Source organism: Equus asinus, chromosome 1 (genome assembly GCF_041296235.1).
Source record: "Equus asinus isolate D_3611 breed Donkey chromosome 1, EquAss-T2T_v2, whole genome shotgun sequence".
NCBI classification, from domain to species: domain Eukaryota; kingdom Metazoa; phylum Chordata; class Mammalia; order Perissodactyla; family Equidae; genus Equus; species Equus asinus.
The window spans coordinates 136,423,841-136,448,215 of NC_091790.1; the positions used below are offsets into that span (position 1 = coordinate 136,423,841).

General features: G+C 37.4%; 1 protein-coding gene across 2 annotated transcripts; it reads right to left on the reverse strand.

The window, feature by feature from the left end:
• Positions 1-1,469: 1,469 nt before the first annotated feature.
• Positions 1,470-24,354, reverse strand: SAMD9 (sterile alpha motif domain containing 9). 2 transcript variants are annotated; one of them, XM_014842960.3, is made up of 3 exons: positions 23,921-24,354; positions 20,892-20,979; positions 1,470-7,570 (listed from the first exon to the last, which is right to left on the reverse strand). In XM_014842960.3, the coding sequence occupies exon 3, from the start codon at positions 7,560-7,562 to the stop codon at positions 2,796-2,798; it is 4,767 nt and encodes a 1,588-aa protein (XP_014698446.3). In that variant the 5' UTR covers positions 7,563-7,570; positions 20,892-20,979; positions 23,921-24,354; the 3' UTR covers positions 1,470-2,795. The 2 variants fall into 2 exon arrangements, with proteins under 2 accessions (XP_014698446.3, XP_044623187.2); XM_044767252.2 differs by lacking the exon at positions 20,892-20,979 and having other exon boundaries at positions 23,921-24,332.
• Positions 24,355-24,375: the final 21 nt, after the last annotated feature.

Below are 24,375 nucleotides of genomic sequence, written 5' to 3' on the forward strand. Positions count from 1 at the left end.
GCCTGAGAGCTTTTTTGCTAATCCACATTCCAAATAGCCAGAAGCAGAATATCTTACAGCTTGCAAAGCTCATTTGTTCAGGCCGCCATTTGTTTTGGGAGTATTGGTTAACATTTTCTTTTGAACACTGAGTTGGGAAACTGCTGCATCATAATGATCTAATCAATGGTTTTCAAGGTGACAGTTTAAAAAAATTCGGATTGCCTTCTCATTCTAGGCTCTGTCTCATTTGGGAGATAGAATATGCAACTTGGAGAGACCTCTTGGGGGGCTCTGTTCAAACTGAGAACTTCTGGCCTGTGGAATAGTAAATTGTTAATATTTAAATCTCACATTCAAAGTTTCTATTTTTCAAGACCAAATTCCATGGATCTAAGGAAAATATAAAGCTAAATAGGTACCGAGAATGATGATAGATCAATGTGCTTGTCAAATTTATCCAGCATAATTTGGCTACTTTTTAATTCATGAAAGGAGCACTCATACACATTTGTCACTCTGCTCTTCCTTGGGAAAGTGGACCTGGATTATTATAATGTGAAAAACAGATTTTGTGTGTTAAAATGTTTTGAAATTTTAACTTTTACCCTAAAATGATAGAAATCAGATACCAAAACTAGGTGATAAACAAAAATGCATATTTCAAAGTAAACGTCCACAAACCAATTAGACAATTGACCTAAAATAAAGACATAAAAGGGTTGACAGCATGGAGAAGGAATGGGCACACTTTTTCTGTAAAAAGCCAGATAGTAAGTATTTTAGATTTGCAGGCTATAGGGTCTCAGTTGCAACTACTCAACTCTGTTGTTGCAGTGCAAAAGCAGCCAAAGCCAATACTTAAACACATGAGCATGGTTGTGCCCCAATAAAACTTTATTTAAAAGACAGCCTAGATTTGGCCCACAGGCTGTAGTTTGCCTCCTGCTCGCATTGGGGAAGAGAGGGTTTATGAAAAAGTTCTTTCGGTGAAAGTTCTCCCAACCACCACGAGAATCTCATCTCGAGGCTAGAGGGAGAGGGGCTTGAAGTGGACCATCTGGACTGCTTGACCTGTGTCCTTCTGACTTTATGGGGCATGCTGTTCCCCAGACTGGAAATTAGCTGCACCCCCTACCAATGGCAGAACAAACATCCATGAGTGTTTCTTGTGCACCCAAGGAAGGTCATGGGGAGAGAGCATCTACTGAAGCTGGTCTAATTTGAGTTCAAAAGAATCACCCAGGAAGGCAAGAGGACTCCAACAGGGACAGTTCTGTATAAAGTAGACTGAAATCTGGGATAGTGGGAAGCAGGCCCAGAGAAAACTGTGACTAGACATTCTTATTTCTAAATTGACACTGTGTTTGACTAGAGCATTTTTATTTTTCTATTTTTTTTTAACCAAGAGTAAGCTGATAAGTTGTGAAGCTGAAATTTCATGGAGGAGCAAGGGAAAAACCTCCCTCAGTGAAAAAATTGGAATGAAATTGTGAAGATAAAAACAAATTGCACTTTTTATTTTACAAATGTTTTATAACAGAAAATTTCAAAAGCACAGTCCAAAGAAGAGAGGAGTATAATTAACTCTCATGCATTCATCATGACGTACTTGTTAACTCAGCTATCCTGCCCCTTCACTTTCCTTTCACTATCCCCATAACCCATACATGGAATTACTTAGGAGCATATCTAACATCTGTATTTCCTTTAAATTGGAAGCAAGATCCAGAGGCTTGATCAGATTCAGGTTCAATTATTTGGCAAGACTATCTCCAGGTGATGTGTGCACTCCTGTAGCACTTCGAGGCCCACAATGTCTGGCTGTCTCTCTGCAGTGTTAACATTGACCAGGATTTAGGACAGTCTGATTCGTCTGTTATAAAATTTTTTATCAGCTTTTATCAGTTTTGGCAACCATTGACAATTGCCCATATCCATAATTTTATTAGGGAAAATTACATTTTGATTACATCTCAGTGATTGTGCTCGTTCAGTGTGTAGGTTATATGTATACTTGCTAGTACGTTGGGATCTCCTGGATGGGTGACTCATTAGCCTTTTCACAGGAATCCTTTTTATTCATTAGCCTTGGAGCTTGGGTGTATTTTTGTTTGTAAGTCTATAAGCTCATTAGCTGCAGAGACAAATTTCACTTTTGCTCAACTGCCTCCTACTGCGTGAAAAGGTAGTCTAATTCTCCAGCTTATTATGGTAAGATCAGCTGACTTCTATGGGTGTGACCTTCAGAGAATTGGTTGGTTCTCTTCTTTGAAAGACCTGTGAGTGCCAAATACAAGTACATTTCTGTTCTGCCTGGAAGAATAAATGTTGCTCCTCGTTTGGAGAGGTTTTCACTTTTTTTGTGAAATAGTTTCTCACATGTTGTAATGTCTTGGAATGATAACTATTTTTTCCTGTTCTGAAAAATTTTCACCTTTGAGAAGAAAGTAGGCAATCTTCCTCAATCCATGCCTTGGTTGGGTAATTGGGGGAAGTGGTGGGGTTCTGTGTGGCTCAATTATTACATTCACCTCTCTTAATTCCATCCACAGCTCCTTCTTATCTTGTCTTCAATGGTGTTATCCAAACCAACGAAGATATTTGATACTTTCCACGTCTCTTACTTCTTCCTTTTTGACCACAGTCTGTGTAGGACTCATAACACACTTAAAAGGAAATATAAATATTGTATGTACAGGGCTGAAAAGCCAGGGACTATATCTATAAATTTGCCAATTTAAAGTATAGATCTTGGGTCTAAAAAAAATTAAGTGCTATTGAGATCATATTCCTGGAGAGAGAGGGTCAGGTTCTTAAATAATCTCAATGTCATAAGCAAGTGGGCCGCCAATGGAAAATCCCAGGTAAAAAGACACTTTTTCTATGCTTCTGCCACTTCTAAGTTGACCAAAGAAAGCAGGTGTGATGGGTATTGTGATTTTATCATTGACCCCATATTCTATGTACAAACAATTATTTTCAGCTCGTCCCTTTAAACGAAGCAAAAGTTCTTGCACATTTCTCTCCTTCCACACATCTCCACTCTGCCACAAGGAATTAATATCAGATGTATTTCTAAAGCATTGATCAATTTTTCCTTTGTGAACAAGTCTGGTCATATTGTTACCTTTCCCAAGAAAGAAATATGCAATTGGTTGCTTCGTGCGATACATATGTTTATATTGCCCCCTGAAAGAATTTTCCAATGACCGAGCATACTTTTCCATTTGTTTAGAATCTTGATCTAGGTGTTGGTTTTCTGGCCAGAATAAGAGGGAAGCCAGGAAATAAGGTTCTGAAAATCGATAAGTCAGCCCTATTTGTTGCAAGACTTCTCGAAGCTGATCTTTCAACTTTCTAATTGGCTTCACTATTTTGGAGGTAGGTTTAATACAGTAGAGAATGATGTTAGCCAAGATGAAATTTTGCTTTTCTTTTGGCTGGATTTTGACAGTGCCCTGTTCAAAGAGAAAAGTATATTTGTTCACTATATCGTCCATGGTCCTTATAGCATCTTCTTGATTTTTGATAAGATTTTCCAAGAGCCCAGAAAACTTGTCTGCTTTTAAAACTTCTAGGCTTTTCCGATACAGCTCTACTTGAAGTGGGATACTAAGCTTTGCTCCGAGATCTTTGTTTTGTGATTCCACTGAGGGACCAAATATATCTACATACTTCTTAAAATGTCCAGCCACCTTTCTCCGAGTTCTTGCCTCTTCATTTTGCTTAATGTTGTTCCTTGGTTTTAGAAGGACAAAGTAATCATCAAAAAAATCAAAGCACCTTTTCAAAGAACATTTCAAATTAGTTAGATAAGGAATAAAGTTCTTGAGGGCTAATTTAAATTCATTGCTTGAATCCCCAGGAATATCACTACTTCCTGATATAAAATTGATCATATCTCTTTTAGACAATTCATTTTTGCTGTCAAAAAAAGGAATTAATTGAAGAATCTGGATTGTATAGAGCCCAGCTTCTATCTCCCCTTGATAACCAGCTATATTGTAAGTGTCATACCGCCTTTTTGACTTCTGATAAAACCTCTCCTTCCCCTCGTACTGTCTGTCTTCACTTTGCTGTTGAGATTCTTTGAAGGCATTTGTGGCTTCTACTGCTAATTCCAAAAGATCAGTTAGATTATCAACTGAAATGTTCCTGTTTTTTCCATTATCCTCTATCCACCATCTTATTTTACTTTTGTAGACTTGGCCTAGTGTATCTGAAATATAAGAATTGTCTGGTTCTATCTTTTTTGCTTGATTTGCCCATTTTAGAGCACTGCTAAAGTCCTTCTCTTTAAGGTAGAAATGTCTTGCCAAGGCTTGGCAAATGAATGCATTTGAGTTAAACCGACGAATACCTTCAAGCAATACCTCTTTAACTGCCACATTCCCTTCATCTTTATGTAATGCTTCAATGAATGGGGAAAACAAAGTTCCTGTTTCACCTTCATGTTCATTGCGCTGCCTTGTGAGCAGCAGTGTTTGTATATGTTCTGAAAATCTGCTTTTTCCTAGACCAGTTTCATAGAACAAATTTTCTGTTAACATATCCAGCATAATTTGACTTTTATCCAGGTGATAGCTTGTCCTCAATTCTTCCAGTGAGCGATCGGCAATCAAAGGGTGAATAATGCGCACTCCACAGTACTTCCCGCATTCCACCACCTCTGTTCTTATCAGAATTGTAGAGTAGGTGCCCATCTTGTCTTCAAATTTTTCTACTCCCCAGAAAGCCTTCTTGTTTGTGATTCCTAAGAAATTTTCACACTGTGATAGTGAAATGGTGGTATCAGGCACATATGAATTAAGAAGAGCTAGAAAAGAAAAGAGTTTTGCTTCCTTGGTGGAAATATTTTGTCCTTTCAGGATATTCCTGACTACATTTTCTATGTACTTTTCATTAAAATTGGTTTTCATGATCATGAAGGAATAAAAATCTTTAAAGTTTTCATGTTGCTCTTCAATTTCTTTCAATTTAAACTCAAAAGCTCTCTGTTCTTTGGGAGATAGGTTTTGTATCAGGGCGATACCATCCAAATTCTTTGCACATTTTTCAGGATTCTGTGATCTCATGCAATTTAGGATGATCACGAGAGGTTTCTCATATCGAATGTACTTATTAGCTACAGCTGTTTGAATAGAGGACTGCAGAAGATAGACATTATCTTCTTCTTCAAAATCGTCAACAAGGAGCAGTAAAGGTAGGTATTCTTGCTGGTTTGTTGCCCCATAGGTGATTAAAGTAGCTACTTGTTCTCCAATTTCAGAAAAATCCATTGTCTTGTTTTTCAGCACAGCACACCTGAATTTCTTTCTTAGTTCCCAGAGAATATGCATAGCCAAGGTAGTCCCACCACAGCCTGGATGGTGATACAGATGAATAATTTTGACACATGTTGGTTTAGAAGAATCTGCCCAGTTTTGAATCATTTCTTCAAGTATTTCATATTTATCCCTTTTGACAAAAGGTAAAGAATAGCTTTTAGAAGAAAAGTAGAAGTTCCACCATGATACTTTACCACCTCGATAGAAGTCTTCCTCTTTTGATGTCTTGAAGTCAAGGAATTTTTTTTTATCCTTCTCTAAGAGAGTACCTTCACATTCATTTTCACAGAGAATTTCCAGAGAGGTCATGATATCTTCTTCCTTTTTCAGAAGGACAGTAGATGAACCAATAGATGGCAAAAATCTCTTTAAAGATTGAGTCACAGATTTTAGTTTAAGAATGGTTCCATTTATCTCTTCAAGACTTAAAGCAGAAATACATTGGTTTGATAATTCATCTTGCTGTTTTGTTAATCTTGCTTCAAGTAGATCTTTCCATCTCTGACATATGTGTGAGTGTACACAAATACACAATATATTTTCCATTCCTTTGAGATCTTGGTAGAAAGCACAGAAGGTCTCAATAAGAGGGTCTCTTGGGTCATCCACGGAGGAGAGTAATAGAAATACCACCAAAAACTTCCCTCTTGGCATTATATCTTCATGAGTAAGAAACGAAATCAGTTTCCTGACTTCAGATGCTTTTTCTCTTTGCCAGGAACTTGGGTCTAAGGGTTTATATTTTTCACTGTCAAGGTCTATCCTACCATTGCAGAAAATCCAGCTGGGTTGTTGATAAAGATTCAGACTAGTAATCTTCTCATTTGATGTGGTTTTCCCCTCCATGTATAAACTTGGAAAGTGAAGGTTTGTTATTCGGCTTTCTTTGTAAGCTTTGACTACCCCATTGCTCACAGATTCAGGATCAAACTCTAAGACAGCAAACCATTTAATTTCCTTTAGGAAATCTAAGTGTTTTATTTGATTTGGATGGCATTTATTTGTTACAAGAATATACCAGTCGTAGTATGAATTATCTAGCAAATCCTGATTTCCTGTCAACAATTTAACAAGCTTTGGTCCCTCATTCTCTTTTTTGCTTGTTTTTAGTCTGTATTTTTCTTCTGCCTCTTTTCTAGCCTCTGCCAGTGTTTTTAAATCTAATTTAAACTCTTTGAAATCTGCATTATTTTTCATGATATCCTTGGAGCTGGCCCCATCTCGCACAAAGATTGAGAATTTTGAACTCTGTTTCCATGTGTTGTTGTCGCAATTTTGTATTTTAATCCGGAAATAATCATCTTCACATTCAGAGTATTTTGGAATGACATCCACTTCAATAACAAATCTATCAGATGGAGTACTGTTTGGCAGTAAAACTTCTACAAATCTTGGTTCTCGAATGCACTTCTTTGCTTTTTGGACCTGATGGTCTTCAAAGTACTGCTGAATCATCAGATTGAAGTGGTCAATGAGGGTTTCCTTGGTGACTGTGGTGACTTTCACGCCAACAATTTTTCCATGGGGTTTATCTTTGACGCCAAAATGAATGGTGCCATTGGTACGTGAATTCATGCAAGCTGAAGCAAACCGGAAAACCTCATTGCTAAATTTCATCTTAATGTCCTCTTCTCTGGCTCGTTCTGTGTTCGTGAATGCTTTGAATTCATGTATTGGATCAATGAGATTGAGCGGTCCTGTTTCAGGCTGTAGACTAAAATTCAATTTGTAACGATATGGATCACTGAATTCATCAAAAGGGTATGATACACATGTTAGTTCTACGGATGGCTGCTTTTCTTTTGTGTCATCTATTTCATTTACCTTGAATTCATTTTTTAGTGACTTAGAATCTTTAGTAACTGTGCTCATTGTAGGGGCATTAGCCATATCTGATTTCTCTTTGTTCTTTTGTTTTTGTTTTGAAGTTTCCCCATTTTCCTCTTGCATCACCGTTTGTGTTTTAGGAACATTTTTACTGCCTTTTTTCTTCTTACTTGTCTGCAAAGAACCTTCAGAAGATGTTTTCTGCAATTCTTTGAATAGATTTTCTATTTGGATAGCTGGTCCATGTGTTATGCCCATTTCGATAAGGTTATTTTTAGTTAACCACTTCAAGATTGCTCCACTGACATCTTGTGCAATCAAGATTTCTCTGTGCTTTTGGTCAATTTTATGACTTTCTAACCACCGATTTACATCCTCTTTTGTCCAGTCATCTGTATTTTCTGGCAGGTTCAGTTGCGCTGCCATTCTGATACCTGTGTACAGAAAAAGAAAAATGATTTAGTATATTTATAAGTAAATTTTTAAAATAATCAATTAATTCTTCAATGGGTAATATATGCATGTCCTATAAAATTTAAAAAGATCAAAAGGATATGCACACCATCTAATTATCTTCCTGAGAGGAAATTACCATTACCAGTTTCCTCTGTATTCTTCCAGAGAAATACTACCAAATACAAATACATAACTTTTTCCCCTACACAAACGGCAACATACTATACACAATTCTCTTTACCTTATTTATTTACTAACTGTATCTTGGGGATGCTTCTAGTCAATGTATAGAGAGATGTTTCATCCTTCTTAATGAATGTTTGCTATAATGTGTATTAGTTGTATTGTTTAAAAATACTCAATTCTTCTATAAAAAATAAGAGAAACAAAGGAGGATATATAAAACTAAATAGAGAAAGATGTATGAAATAAGGAGAATATATAAAACTAAATAGAGAAAGATGTATGAAATAAGGAGGATATATGAAACTAAGTATAGAAGCAAGTAGTTTGTGAAAAATGCTAGATGTTGCTAAAGTAAATAGTGCACCTGAATGTTAAACATAGTTAGGAAGAAATAGAAGGGCCAAATTAATATTAAATATTCATGAGACACACTGAAGCACTTAATATTTTTGAAGTCTTAATTGGTCACCTATTGTGACACCCATTCTGATCCTTTGTGTCCTCTACTCAAGAAACATAAATAAAATCCAGATTAGTTTATCAGGCTAATTGATGAGCTATAGCTATGGTCAGGCATATGTGCCCCTCTGCATCTCTCTGATTAGAGCAAGTGTATGTCACTCACCCAGGGTGTCTTCTATCTGTTGATCCCCCTTGGACAGACCTCAACTCTGCTTCTCAAAATTACACAATCAGTGGAGAATGCTGATATAGCAGAGCAGGAGAGAAAGGACAGATGAGCTTGCATAACTCAGGTAGTGAGATCCTTCTACCCCTCTTGTACATCATTCAAAATATGTTACCCATCTCTTTTCCCTTGCTTTTTGTTGTGTATTTTAATTGATTTAATAATGCTTGTGCCTCAAGCATCTTAAATTGGTCTGTGAGCCATTTTGTTCCATGATTTCTATGAGAGCTTGCTGGTAGTAAACTTGGAGGCTACTATTATATCAAAGCAATTTTTCACATAATAATTGATAATAGCTGATTCTTGAGCAGTAACAAATGACATCACTATTTGGTCTACAAATGGGCAGACTACTATCTGGAAAATTAATGGCAATCTGGATTACAGAAATATAGCAATGGTCAGAAAAAACAAAATCCAAATAATAATAGTCCATTTTAAGTATGGTCCAAAAATGGCTCCCAAAATGTGAGCCATTCCAATGAATTCATCATGGGAGAAACCAAATTAACAGAAGAAGAGATAAGCCTGGGGAATTGTGGCAAATAGACTATATAGGCCCACTTCCAAGAACGAATACATAGGAATATTGCCTCCCAGTGGTAGATACAAACTCAAGATTAGGATTTACTTTCCCTTCTACACATAGAGAGGACAGAGCAATGGTCCAAGTTTAAAGCTAGTATTTTTTTGGTTAGTAGCTCCTATATGCATAGGAAGTGAATAAAAAACACACTTTACAGCTACATTAACATAAAAATAGGCAAAGAAATGCAAAATTGATGGAAATTGTACTCCCCTACAATACTGTAACTATCAGAAACATAGAAGATTTAATGCCATCTAAAAAGAAGTGAATTAGATGAAGTTTCTGTCAGTAATTTGGCTTATAGAGATTAAGAGGCTCAAATTTAAAATAAGCTGGAGAAAGAAAAAAGAGTGGTGGGGGGAGACTGCTTTAGGTGTACTAATCTTTAAAGTAAACCCCTTTTGTGAGACTACATCAAACTTAAAAATTGTGCATCAAAAGGCACAACATAATGAAAAAGCAAGCTATGGAATGGGAGAAAATATTTGCAAATCATATTATGATAAAGAGTTAATATCCAGAATATATATTTAAAAAGCTCCTACAAGTCAACAATAACAACAAAACAAATAACCCAATTAAAAAATTGGCAAAGGTTGGGGGCCAGGGTTAAGTTCGTGCACTCTGCTGCAGTGGCCCAGGGTTTTGCTGGTTCAGATCCTGGGCTCGGACGTGGCACCACTCATCAGGCCATGCTGAGGTGGTGTCCCACGTGCTACAACTAGAAGGACCCACAGCTAAAATATACAACTATGTACTGGGGGAATTTGGGGAGAAAAAGCAGAAAGAAAAAAAAAGATTGGCAACAGTTGTTAGCTCAGGTGCCAATCTTTAAAAAAAAAAAATCGGCAAAGGACTTGAACAGACATTTCTTCAAAGATGATATGCATGACCAACAAGCACATGAAAAGATGCTCAACGTCACTAATCATTAGAGAAATGCAAACCAAAACCACAATGATATATCATCGCACAACCATTATGATGACTACTATTAAAAACCCCAGAAAATAGCAAGTATTGCCAAGGATCTGGAGAAACTGGGAGGAGCCCTTGTGCACTACTAGTAGGAATGTAAGCCAGCCAACTCACCAATTGGGAGAAAACATTTGCAAATCATATATCTGACAATATATATATTTGTATATACATATATATATATATGTATATGTATAATATACAAGGAACTCACACAACTGAACAACAAAAAAACAGCCCAATCAAAAACTGGGCAGAGGATATAAACAGACATTTTTCCAATGAAGATATAGAGATGGCCAATAAACACATGAAAAGATGTTCGACATCACTAATCACCAGGGAAATGCAAATCAAAGCTACACTAAGATACAACCTAACACCCATTAAAATGGTTATAATCACTAAGACTAAAAATAACAAATGTTGGAAAGAGTGTGGAGAAAAGAGAAGCCTCATACACTGCTGGTGGGGATGCAAACTGATGCAGCCACTATGGAAAACAGTATGGAGATTCCTCAAAAAACTAAAAATAGAAATGCCATATGACCCAGCTATCCTATACTGGGTATCTACCCAAACAACTCGAAATCAACAATCCAAAGTGACATATGTAACCTTATGTTCACTGCATCACTATTCACAATAGCTAAGACATGGAAGCAATCCAAGTGCCCATTGACCGATGAATGGATAAAGATGTGGTATATATATAGAATGGAATACTACTCAGCCATAACAAAAGACAAATTCATCCCATTTGCAATAACATGGAAGGACCTGGAGGGAATTATGCTAAGTGAAATAAGCCAGACTGAGAAAGACACACACCATATGATTTCACTCATATGTGGAATATAAACAAACACATGGAAAAAGAATATAGTTCAGTGGTTACCAGGAGAAGGGTAGTGGGGCGTGGACACAGGGGGTGAAGGGGAGCACTTATGTGGTGATGGACAAGAAATTATGTACAACTGAAATTTCACAATGATGCAACCTATTTTGAACTCAATAAAAAAAGACAAAAAAAGTTACTATATAATGATAAAGGTGTCAACTCATCAAGATGATATAACAATTGCAAATATATAAAGCACTCAATTTCAGAGTACCTATAATATAGCAAATATTAACAAAACTAAATGGAGAAACAGACATATATGATAATAGTAGGTGACTGCAATATGCTGCGCTAAAAAATGGATAGATCATCCAGACAGAACATCAATAAGGAAACAGCAGACCTGAACAACACTATAGACCAAATGGACCTAACAGATATATACAGAACAGACCATCCAATAACAACAGAATACACATTCAAGTGCACAGGGAACATTTTCCAGGATAGATCATATATTAATCCACAAAACAAGTCTTAACAAATTTAAGAAGCTTGAAATCAAATCAAGTATGTTTTCTGACTACAATGATGTGAAACTAGAAATCAGTAATAGAAAAAAAATTGAAAATTCCTAAATAGGTGGAAACTGAATGACACTCTTCTGAATAACCAATGAGTCAAAGGAGAAATCAAAAGGGATATCAAAAAATATCTTGAAACAAAATTAAATGGAAATACAACATACTAAAATTTATGAGATGCAGCAAAAGCAGTTCTAACAGGAAGTTTATAGTGATAAATGCCTACATTAAGAGGACAGAAAGATTATAAATAAACAACATAGGGGTTGGCCCCATGGCCGAGTGGTTAAGTTCACGCACTCCGCTGCAGGCGGCCCAGTGTTTCGTTGATTCGAATCCTGGGTGCAGACATGGCACTGCTCATCAAACCACGCTGAGGCGGCGTCCCACATGCCACAACTAGAAGGACCCACAACGAAGAATATACAACTATGTACTGGGGGGCTTTGGGGAGAAAAAGGAAAAAATAAAATCTTTAAAAAAAAAATAAACAACATAACTTCATACCTCAAGGAACTAGAAAAAGAAGAACAAACTATACCCAAAATTAGCAGAAGACATGAAATAATAAAGATCAGAGCAGGAATAAATAAAATAGAAGCTAGAAAAACAATAGAAAAGATTAATGAAAGTAAGAGTTGGTTTTTTGAAAAGTAAACAAAATTGACAAAACTTTAGCTAGACTAATGGGGAAAAAAAGAGGGAAGACTCAAGTAAATAAAATTATAAATGAAAGAGGAGATACTACAACTGATACCACACAAATACAAAGGATCATAAGGGACTACTATAAGCAATTATACACCAACAAATTGGACAGCCAAGAAGAAGTGAATAAATTCCTAGAAACATACCAAGACTGATTCATGAAGAAATAAAGAGGGCCAGCCCTGTGGCACAGCAGTTAAGTTCACACATTTTACTTTGGTCACCTGGGGTTTGCCTGTTTGGATCCTGGGGGCAGACCTATGTACCACTTGTCAAGCCATGTTGTGGCAGGTGTCCCACATATAAAGCAGAGGATGATGGGCATGGATATTAGCTCAGGGCCAGTCTTCCTCAGCAAAAAGAGGAGGATTGGTGGTAGATGTTAGCTCATGGCTCATCTTCCTCACACACACACACACACAAATAAAAGAATCTGAATAGACAAATAATGAATGAGGAGATGGAATCAGTAATTGAAACCTCCCAAGAAAGAAAAATCCAGGACCTGATGGCTTCACTGGTGAATTCTGTGAAAGATTTAAAGAAAAATTAATGCCAATCCTTCTCAAACTCCTCCAAAAAATAGGGAGAAACACTTCTAAACTTATTTTACAAGGCCAGCATCACCCTGCAAGATACCAAAGCCAGAAAAGAACACTAGAAGAAAAGAAAGTTACAGGCCAATATCCCTGATAAGTATAGATGCAAAAATCCTTAACAACAAATACTAGTAGGGGCCTGCCCCTTGGCTGAGTGGTTAAGTTTGTGTGCTCTGCTTCAGCGGCCCAGGGTTTCACTGGTTTGGATCCTGGGCATGGACATGGCACCACTTGTCAGGCCATGTTGAGGCAGCATCCCACATACCACAACTAGAGGGACCTGAAACTAGAATATACAACTATTTACTAGGGGGCTTTGTGGAGAAGAAGAGAGGAAAAAAAGAAGATTGGAAATAGATGTTAGTTCAGGTGCCAATCTCTATGAAAAAACAAACACTAGCAAACCAAATTCAACAGCACATTAAAAGGATCATACACAATTATCAAATGGGATTTATCCCTGGGATGCAAGGATGGTTCAATGTACATAACTCAATAAATATGTTACACCACATTAAGAGAATGAAGGATAAATATCATGTGAGCATTCCAATAATCCAAAAAAAGCATTTGACAAAATTCAACACCATTACATGATAAGAACTCTTAACAATTAGGTATAAAAGGAATGTACCTCAATATAATAAAGGTCATATATGACAAGCCCACAGCTAACATCACATTCAATGGTGAAAAGCTAAATGCTTTCCTCTAAGAGCAAGAACAAGATAAGAATGCCCACTCTCACCACTTTTATTCAGTAGAGTACTGGAAGTCCTAGCCAGAGCAACTAGCAAGAAAAATAAATAAAAGCCATCCAAATTGGAAAAGGAAGAAGTAAAATTGTCTGTTTGCAATGATATTATACTCAGATAACCTTACAGACTCCACCAAAAAACTGTTAGAACTAATAAACAAATTCAGTAAAGGTACAGGATACAAAATCAATAAACAAAAATCAGTTGCATTTGTTTATATTAACAGCAAACTATCTGAAAAAGAAATTAAGAAATCAATCCCTTTTATAATAGCATCAAAAAAATACTCAGGGCGGGCCTGGTGGCGCAGTGGTTAAGTTTGCATGCTCTGCTTTAGTGGCCCAGAGTTTGCCAGTTCAGATCTTGGGTGTGGACCTAAGCACTGCTTGTCAAGCTGTGCTCTAGCAGACATCCCACATATAAAGTAGAGGAAGATGGATACAGATGTTAGCTCAGGGCTAATCTTTCTAAAAAAAAAAATATTCAGAATAAATTTAACTAAGGAGGTGAAAAATCTGTACACTGAACACTAGAAAATATTGATGAAAGAAACTGAAGAAGAGACAAATAAATGGAAAGATATCCTGTGTTATGGATTGGAATAATTAATATTGTTAAAATGTCCATATTATGCAAATTGATCTAGAGATTCAACATAATCACTATAAAAATTCCAATGGCATTTTTCACAGAAATAGAAAAAACAACTCTAAATTCATATAGAACCATAAAAGACCAGAAATAATCAAAGCAATTTTGAGCCAAAAAACCAAAGCTAGAAGAAAGGAGGTGACGTCAGCAACATGGCAGAGTGAACTGTTTCCTTTATCTCTTTTCCTTTGAAGTACAAGTAAATGGACACTTACTGACAATGGAGGAAACCCACACAGCACAACAGGACACTTGAGAGACCCATGCACCTATATATCTGAAGGTGGATTGACTGGCCCTCTGGGAAGTGGTGGAGATAGGTGAGCACTTTTAGCCCTTCCCTGGCAGCTCTGTGCATATGCAGAAGTGCTTTCCAGCCTGGCACAAGCACCTATAGTATTGCTGTGCCTCAAAAGTGGGAACACGCCCCAGGGTGACTCTAGGAAGAGGCAGTGGCAGCTTGTAGCCCGCTTGCAATAGCTTTCCTGGTCGTGGGGGAGCCCACCATATTCCTGTGGCCCCAAGGAGTGGCCCTGGTTTGGTTCCCATGAGGAAGTCCCACCCACCAAGCACAGCAGCCAGCAGGACCACAAGAAGAAGCAATGGCAGGTCTACGCTTGGGGCAAGTGCATTCCCAGCTCACATGGGTGCCTATAGTACTGCTGCATCCCAAAAGTGGGAATGTGTCCTAGGGCGACTGTAGGAAGAGATGGTGGCAGCCCTTAGCCCACTCATGATTGCTTTCCTGGCAGTGGGGGAGCCCACTATGCCCCTGCGGCCCCACAGAGTGCTCCCTGGCTCGCTCCCTGCAAGGGAGCCCTGTTCACCAAGCACAGTTGCCAGCAGGACTGCAAGAATAGGAGGCAGCAGATCTACACACCAGGCTGAGTGCATTCCTGGCCTGCACAAACACCTGCTGTGCCCTGGAAGTGGGAACGTGCCTTGGGGAGACCCGAGAAAAAGGTGGTGGCAGCTCTTAGCCTGCTGATGATAACTTTCCCAGTGGTGGGGGAGCCCACCATGCTGCTTTGACCCCAAGGAGTAGCCCAGGCTTGGAGCCCATGAGGAAAACCCACTCACCAAGCACTGTCTATACACATGCCCAAAAGCTCTCCAGGCTGGTGAAAGCACCCATAGTACCCCCACAACTTCCAGCCGATGGGATGGAATCAGAAACTCAGCACCTGCTTACCCCTAGAGGTAGCAGGTGGAATCTGCCACCTAATACTACCACAAAGGTGCTGAAAAAAGATTAGTTCACCAAACACCATGAGAAACTATAGCAACAATTCAGCCCAGAAAAAAAACGACAATTCTCCAGAAACCAACCCTGAATGCACAGAAATTTACAATCTAAATGTCAGAGAATTCAAAATAGCTGTCATAAAGAAACTCAACAAGTTACAAGGAAACTCAGAAAGACAGTTCAATAGGTCAGGGATAAAATTAATGAGAAGAAGGAATACTTCATTGAAGAGATTGAAGCTATTAACAAAACAAGCAGAAATTCTGGATTTGAAGAAGACAATTAATGAAATAAAAAATAATCTAGAATCCTTAAGCAGTAGAGCTGACTTTATGGAGGAAAGAATTAGAGAGTTAGAGGATAGAAATACAGAAATGCTATAGGTGGAGAAAGAGAGAGAAATAGATTAAAAAAAATGAAGGAATTCTTTGAGAAATATCTGACTCAATTAGGAAAAGCAACATAAGGATTACAGGTATTATTAGAGGGAGAAGGGAGAAGGAGCAGAGAGCTTGTTCAAAGAAATACTAGCTGAGAACTTCCCAAGCCTGGGGAAGGAACTGGACTTAGAAATACATGAAGCTAATAAAACTCCTAATTACATTAATGCTAAAAGATCTTCTCCAAGGCATATAATAGTAACAATGGCAAAAGTCAATGACAAAGAAAAAATATTAAGAGCAGCAAGGCAGAAGAAAATAATCTACAAAGGAACCCCTTTCATGCTTTCAGTGGATTTCTTGGCAGAAACCTTACAGGTTAGGAGGGAATGGACTGATATATTCAAAATACTGAAAGACAAAAACTTTTAGCCAAGAATACTCTATCCAGCAAACTTCCCTTCAGATATGATGGAAAAATAAAAGCTTTCCCAGATAAACAAATGCTGACGGAGTTCTTTGCCACTAGACCTCTCTGACAGGAAATTATTAAAGATGCCATCACACCAGAAACAAAAAAGCAAAGGCCTATCAAACTTTGAGCAAGGAAATAAACAGACAGACAAAAATCAGAAAACTGCAGCATTCTATCAGAACAGGGAAGCAAATACTCAATGATAACTTAAAAGATAAAGGGAAGGAAAGCATTGACAGTAACTAGAAACACTTAAACTTAGTCACAAACTCACAACACAAAACAGAATGATTTGTGACAATAACTCAGAAGGGGAAGAGGAATGGGATGGAACCTGCTTAGGCTAATAGAGATAATAGGCTATGAGAAAATGGACTATTTCATCTATAAGATCTCTTACACAAACATCATGGTAACTATTAAACAAAAAATCAGAGCAGAGACACAGTTCATAAAAAAGAGAAAACTGAGAAAATCTCCACAGAAAACCACCAAAATGAAATGGGAGTCAGGAATACAAAGGAAGAGAAACAATGGAAACACAGAACAAATGGAAAACAAGAAATAAAATGGCAGTATTAAGCCCTCATATATCAATAATCACTCTAAATGTAAATAGATTGAATTCTCCAATCAAAAGACACAGAGTAGCTGGATGGATTAAAAAACAAGACCCAACAATAAGCTGCCTCCAGGAAACATATCTCAGCTCTAAAGACAAACAGGCTCAGAGTGAAGGGATGGAAGACAATACTCCAAGCAAACAGCAAACAAAAGAAAGCAGGTGTTGCCTGCTATATCACACAAAGCAGACTTCAAGTTAAAAAAGACAATGAGAGACAAAGAGGGGCGGTATATAATGCTAAAAGGGACATTCCACTAAGAGGACATAACACTTCTGAATATAGATGCACCTAACACAGGAGCACCAAAGTACATAAAGCAACTATTAACAGACCTAAAGGGAGAAATTAACAGCAACACAATAATAGTAAGGGACCTCAACAGCCCACTTACATCAATGGACAGATCATCCAGACAGAAAAGCAACAAGGAAATAGTGGATTTAAATGAAACACTTGATCAGATGAACTTAATAGATATACAGAGAGCAATCCATCCAAAACTAGCTGAATACACATTCTTCTCAAGTGCATATGGGCCATTCCCAAAGATGGACCATACGTTGGGACACAAGGCAAGCAACAATAAATTTAAGAAGATTGAAACCATCTCAAACATCTTTTCCAACCCAGTGTTATGATATTAGAAATCCACTACAAGAGAAAAACTGGGAAAGTCAGAAACATGTGGAGACTAAACAAGATGCTACAGAACAACAACTGGATCAATGAAGAAATCAAAGAAGAAATTTAAAAATACTTGGAGACAAATGACAATGAAAATACAACATAATAATTCTTAGGAGATGCAGCAAAAGTGGTTTTAAGAGGGAAATTCATAGCAATACGGGCCCACCTGAACAAACAAGAAAAATCTCAACTAAGTAATCTTAAACTGTGCCTAAAAGAACTAGAAAAAGAAGAATAAACAAAGCCCAAAGTCAGCAGAAGGATGGAAATAATAAAAATTAGAGCAGAAATAAATGAAATAGAGACTAAAAAAAACAGTAGAAAGGATTGATGAAAGTAAGAGCTGGTTCTCTGAGAAGATAAACAAAATTGACAAAACTTTAGCCTGACTCACCATGAAAAAAACAGAGAAGGCTCAACTAAAATTAGAACCGAAAAAGCAGAAATTATGATGGATACCACAGAAATATGAAAGATTATAAGAAAATACTGTGAAAAACTATATGTCCACAAATTGGATAACCTAGAAGAAATGGATAAATTCTTAGACTCATACAACCTCCCAAAACTGAATCAAGAAGAAATAGAGAATCTAAAGGCGAATCACAAGAGATCGAAACAGTAATCAAAACCCTCCAAACACACAAAAGTCCAGGACTAGACGGCTTCTCTGGAGAATTCTACAAAACATTCAAAGAAGATTCAATACCTATCCTTCTCAAACTATTACAAAAAATTGAAGAAGATGGAATGCTTCCTAACTCATTGTATGAGGCCAACTTCACCCTCATACCAAAACCAGACAAGGACAACACAAAGAACGAAAAGTACAGGCCAACATTACTGATGAACATAGATGCAAAAATCCTCAACAAAATACTGGCAAACTGAATACAGCAATACATTAAAAGGATCATACACCATGATCAAGTGGGATTGATTCCATGGACTCAGGGATGGTTCAACATCTGCAAATCAATCAATGTGATACACCACATTAACAAAATGAGGAATAAGAATTACAGGATCATCTCAATAGACGCTGAGAAAGCAATTGACAAGATCCAACATCCATTTATGATAAAAACTCTCAATAAAATGAGTATAGAAGGAACGTACCCCAACATAATAAAAGCCTTATATTGCAAACCCATAGCCAACATCATACTTAATGGTGAAAAGCTGAAAGCCATCCTTCTGAGAACAGGAACAAGACAAGGGTGTCCACTCTCACCACTCTTATTCAACATAGTACTGGAGGTTTGGGCCAGAGCAATTTATAAACCATTATGATCTCAATAAAATTACTAAAAAAAAAAACCAACCAAATAAAGCTAGAGGTATCACACTACCTGATTTCAAAATATACCACAAAGCTATAGTAATCAAACAGCATGATGCTGGCATAAAAACAGACATATTGCCCAATGGAACAGAATAGATAGTTCAGAAACAAATCCACAACTTTAGGGTCAATTGATTTTGAACAAACGTGTCAAGAACATATATGTGGAAAGGACTAGTATCTTCTTTAGATGGTTTTCGGAAAACTGTTTTTTCACAAGCAGAAGAATAAAATTGGACCCTTATCTCACTCCCTATACAAAAATCAATCCAAAATGGATTGAAGACTTAAATCTAAGACCTGAAACCATAAAACTATTACAATAAAACATAGAGAAAAATCTTCTTGACATTGGTCTGGGCAATGATTTCTGGATATGACTCCAAAAGCACGTGTAATAAAAGTAAAAATAGACAAATGGAATTGCATCAAACTAAAAAGCTCCTTCATAGCAAAGGAAACAGTCCACAAAATGAAAAGGCTACCTACTGAATGGGAGAAAATATTGCCAAACTATATATCTGATAAGGGGTTAATATCCAAAATGTATAAGGAACTGCAACTACTCAATAGCAAGAAAACAACCTGATTAAAAAGTGGGCAAGGGACCTGAATAGACATTTCTCAAAAGGAAACAAACAAATGACCAACAGATATACAAAAAATGTTCAACATCATTTATCATCAGGGAAATGCACGTCAAATCACAATGAAATATCACCTCACACTTGTTAGAAGACTATTGTCCCAAAGACAAGTGATAAATTTTGGCAGGGATATGGAGAAAAGGGAACACTTGTACACTTATGGTAGGAATGTAAATTGATATAGCCATTATGGAATACACTATGGAGGTTCCTCAAAAAATTAAAAATAGAACTACCATATGATCCAGCAATTCCATTTCTGGGCATATATCAGAAGGAAACAAAATCAGTATCTTGAAGACACAGCTGTACTCCCGTGTTTATGTAGCATTATTCACAATAGCCAAGATATGGAAATGATGTAACTGTCCATCAACGGATGAATGGATAAAGAAGATGTGGTATATATACAAAATGGAATACTATTCAGCCACGAGAAAGAAGGAAATTCTGCTATTTGAGACAACATGGATGAACCTGGAGGACATTACGCTAAGGGAAATAAGCCAGAAAGCAAAAGACAAATATTGTATGATCTCACCTACATATGGAAAAAAAAGAAGTTGAACTCATAGAACAGTGGTTACCAGGGGCTGGAGTGTGGAGGGGAGATGGGCAGATGTAGGTCAAAGGCTATGCAGGATGAAAAGTCAAGAGGTCTAATGCACAAGCATGATGACTATATTTAATAATACTGTATTGAACACTGGAAATATGCTAAGAGGGTAGATTTTAGGTGCACTCATTACAAAAAAAAAACTATATGAGGAGATTATATGTTAATCAGCTTGACTATAATAGTTATTTCATTATGTATGTGCACATATATTAAATTATCAAGTTGTACACCTAAAGTATATACCATTTTTATTAAAAATATTGCATTCGAAAACTTGTAAGATACAATGTCAACAATACTTGGAGAGACATTTATAGCCTTATGTGCTTTTATAAAACTAGAAAAATGACTGAAAAGCATAAACTAAATATCAATTTAAAAAGTTCAAAGAACAACAGAATAAACCTAAAGTAAGTAAAAGGAAGGACAAAATAAAGAGCAGGAATCTATAATATGGAAAACAAAGCTACAATAGAGAGAATCGAGAAAGCCCAAAAGTTGTTCTTGATAAAGAGTAAAATAATTGACGTATCTGTGGAAAAAGTAACCAAGAAATGAAAGAGATGGCACAAGTAAACAATATCAGATGCTGTAAAAATTAAAAGGATTAGAGATATTTTAACCGACTTTCCATGAATACATTTGAAGACTGAGGTGAACTGAACAAATTCCTTGGAAAATGTACGCACCAAAACCGACCCAAGAAGAGGTGGAAAGAGCTCCACTTCCCAGTATGATGTACTAGATCACAGCAGGCCAACGCTCTCACCGCAACAACTAGAAAAAAATCAGATACGTTACAAAACACATTTTCGAAGTTATCACAGAGTTGTAGGTGGACTTGCTGACAAGGACTGGATGAACGAAAATTCCAGGGAGGGAAAGTCCCTCCTACGTAAGCTTTGGGGCACTGGCTGATTCTGGGCTGGGGTTGAGGCCCCTACGTGGCCTACTGCGAGGAAGAGAAACCAGTGGCTTTTGACAGGCATGTGGGTGATGTGATGGATTGGAATCCAGAAGTGCTCCAAAATCTTTAATCATTATGAAAACGCAAAGTGAAACCACAGTGCGATGATACTACATACCCAGCAGAATAGCTAAAATTAAAGATTGGCCTTAGGAAATGTTGGCAAAGATGTGGAGTCAATGGAACTGTCATACATAGCTAGTGGGAAGGTAAAATGTTTCAGCCACTGTGAGAAACTACTTGTCAGTTTTTATAAAGTTAAATGTAGACCTACCCTATGATTCGGCAATTCTAATGAAAAAGATTAAAGTGCTGATATAGATGATAATATGGATGAATGTCACATATGTAATGTTGAGTAAAAGAAGCCAGTAACAATAGAAAATATACTGTAGGATTCCATTTATATGAAGTTCAAGAACAGGCAAAATCAATCCATTGTGGTAGAAGTCAGAATAGTGGTTACCTTTTCGCAGGGAGATATTTTCTGGGAAGAGGCTCAAGGAAATCTTCTGGTGTGATAAAAATATTTTATATCTTGATCTGGTTAGTAATTACACTAATGAATACATGTAAAAATTTCATAGAGCTGTACCCTTTAAATTTGTTCATTTCATATGTTACACTTTAAAAAACCAATGATGTACCCAAAACACATGATAAAATAATCAGAGTAATAAAATAAAAGAGGTGCTTGCATAGAAAAACATGATGATGTGTTACCAATCAAGGATAATGATTAATTCAATTCTGGACATCTGAGTTTTGCAAGTTTTACTAGGGATTTATTATGGCAGCCTTGGATTATGGGATTAGCTTTTGGTTTTCACATCCCAGTGTTGATTCATACTATAGTTTTATAGTTTTACAGTTTTATAGTTACTAAAACCTGATCCCACTCTCCTCTAGTAACTCTGCTGTCTAAGCCATTTTCGTGTGTCCATCTGCTCAGTCCCATCTACTCCACCCTGTAAATAGCACAGCTCACTTCTGTTGCACCCACACTGCTGTAACACCTAAAGCCAGAGGCACCCTGATCATTCTGCTGCCAGCTGTGCTCAGGCTCCTGAGTCCTCATATCAAGGGTTCTCATGTCCCATCTCTTGACCCATCCTACCAGTATGCTTCTCCTGGAGTCTCCCTGACTTCCTCATCAGCCAGGGCCTTTCACAGCTTTACAAACTTGGACCTTGCCCCCTAAGTGATAAATCATAACCCAGTTTATGAGGCTGAGCAGTGATTTGATGGATTATTTGGTTTACACATGAGCTGCATACTGTATACGTACAAAAACATAAAGCCAAGTTCTCATATATGGGTTGGGGGATAGGGAGCTGGGCCCGAATGTTTGGCTTGGAAGGTGAACAAATAAAAAAGCAATGACTTCTGACTATGTTCTCTACCAGATTATGGATCTTTAAGTCATGATTGAACAGGTTTCACTCTTTCCCTAAAGCCTGTGTTAGAGTCTTGATAGCTGAGCCTTTCAATAACTTACTTTTAAAAAATTACTGAAGATGCCACTTTTGGAGATTATGCACTAGATGAATGACTGCATCTAACATCTGTGTTTTCTCCATTTATGCCACTGTTCATAGGTATTTCACATATCAATGATTTTTTTATACCTGTTCCAAGACAGTTTTTAGGTAATTTGGAAAGTGACACAAGATCACACATATATGAAAACCCTTGGGTAAAGAAATCAGAGAGAAGGCTAGATACGGGTAGGAGGGGAAAAGAGGTGAAGCCATGGAGTAAAGTTAGTGCCTAAAATAACTGTTTTTAACTCTATATACTTTACTAGCAGTGGCCTGAAAATTTGTTTCTGAGCTTCTTAGCAATCACTATAGAAGAGGAAACAATTTGTTACGTAATTGAACCCACATACATTTAGTAACTGTAGGTTTCATTAGCTTTTCTTAAGGAAGTTGAAGATCAGGCCTTTATTCAGTAATGTAGGGGCCAGCCCAGTGGTGTGGTGGTTAAGTTTGTGCATTTTGGCAGCCTGGCTTCCAAGTTTGGATCCCCAGTGGGGACCTAGCGCAGCTTGTCAAGCCACGCTGTGGTGGCATCCCGCATAAGGTGGAGGAAGATTGGCACAGAAGTTAGCTCAGCGACAGTCTTGGCCCTGAGCTGTCTGTTGCTGAACTCCCTCACAAAAACAAAAAAAAGAAAGAAATGTAATTCCTCCCCACCCCTTTGTATTACCTTGATCTTCGCTTTGGGGGAAATCAGACATAAATCTAGGGTTTTTACCAAGAAATAAAATTAATAAAGCTGCCATAGTGCGGAGGACTTCCTGTAGCAGTCTCTCTGTCTCTGTTTCTCCCTGTCTCTCTGTCTGTCTCTCATATGTGTCGTCTGCCACTAATATCTGAGAAGCAGTTGGGGAGTTTTATTTTCCGGCAGCTCCTTAGAGTAGATGGTGGGAGGTATCTTTGATTAACGTAAAGTATATTTTTAAGTTTTCATTATATGATCTTTCTGAAAATGCTATTAACGCCTTGAGGGATTTCATCAATAAAAGTGCCTCTAGTTTTCAACTGCATCTTTTATGGAATGTTATGACTCCTGTTTCAACTAATATAAAGCAGACTGCTGTCACAGAAACGAATAGTCTAGAAGTTCTAGGCTTAAATATTTTTTGGTTTGGAGTACATTTTAATTTTCTAATTGAAAAGTAGATTCCTTCCTATTCAATAAAATGCTATAGATGGTAATAATATTAATAGTAGCGACTGTACTTACCCAGATTTTCTTGCAAATTTCTTCTACATAAATGAGAAAACCATGTATTTCGGTGCAGAAAACATCTGACGTCTCTGTTTTCTTCCTCTTATGATATTAGAGAAAAATACCTTTTGCATTCTGGTTTTTACGAAAGTGTACCGTCTGCTTCTGCTTCCATCCGAGGTCTAATTGGCTCAGAAACAGCAGGGCGTTTCTCAGAAACGGGTGTGCCGACACTGGCAAGCCTGCAGATTTGAGTTTAGTTTCGTTTTCCTAGACCTGAGTTTACGGATGTAGCTTTTCTCTCTGAAATGCTTTTTGTGGTAAGACACTACTCTGCCATCTTCTGGTCTTTTTGGTTAGAATCCAAAGGTTTAAAATTTATTCTTTGCTTGCTTAAGTTCCGAGGGCTGCCAGGAGCCCTGGTGTCTCAGCTACAAAGCCTCTCCGTTATTTTCTGAATGCGTCTCTTG

Bases quoted from the DNA above. Each gene is read 5' to 3' on its own strand.
- SAMD9 (XM_014842960.3), bottom strand. From the start codon at position 7,562: ATGGCAGCGCAACTGAACCTGCCAGAAAATACAGATGACTGGACAAAA.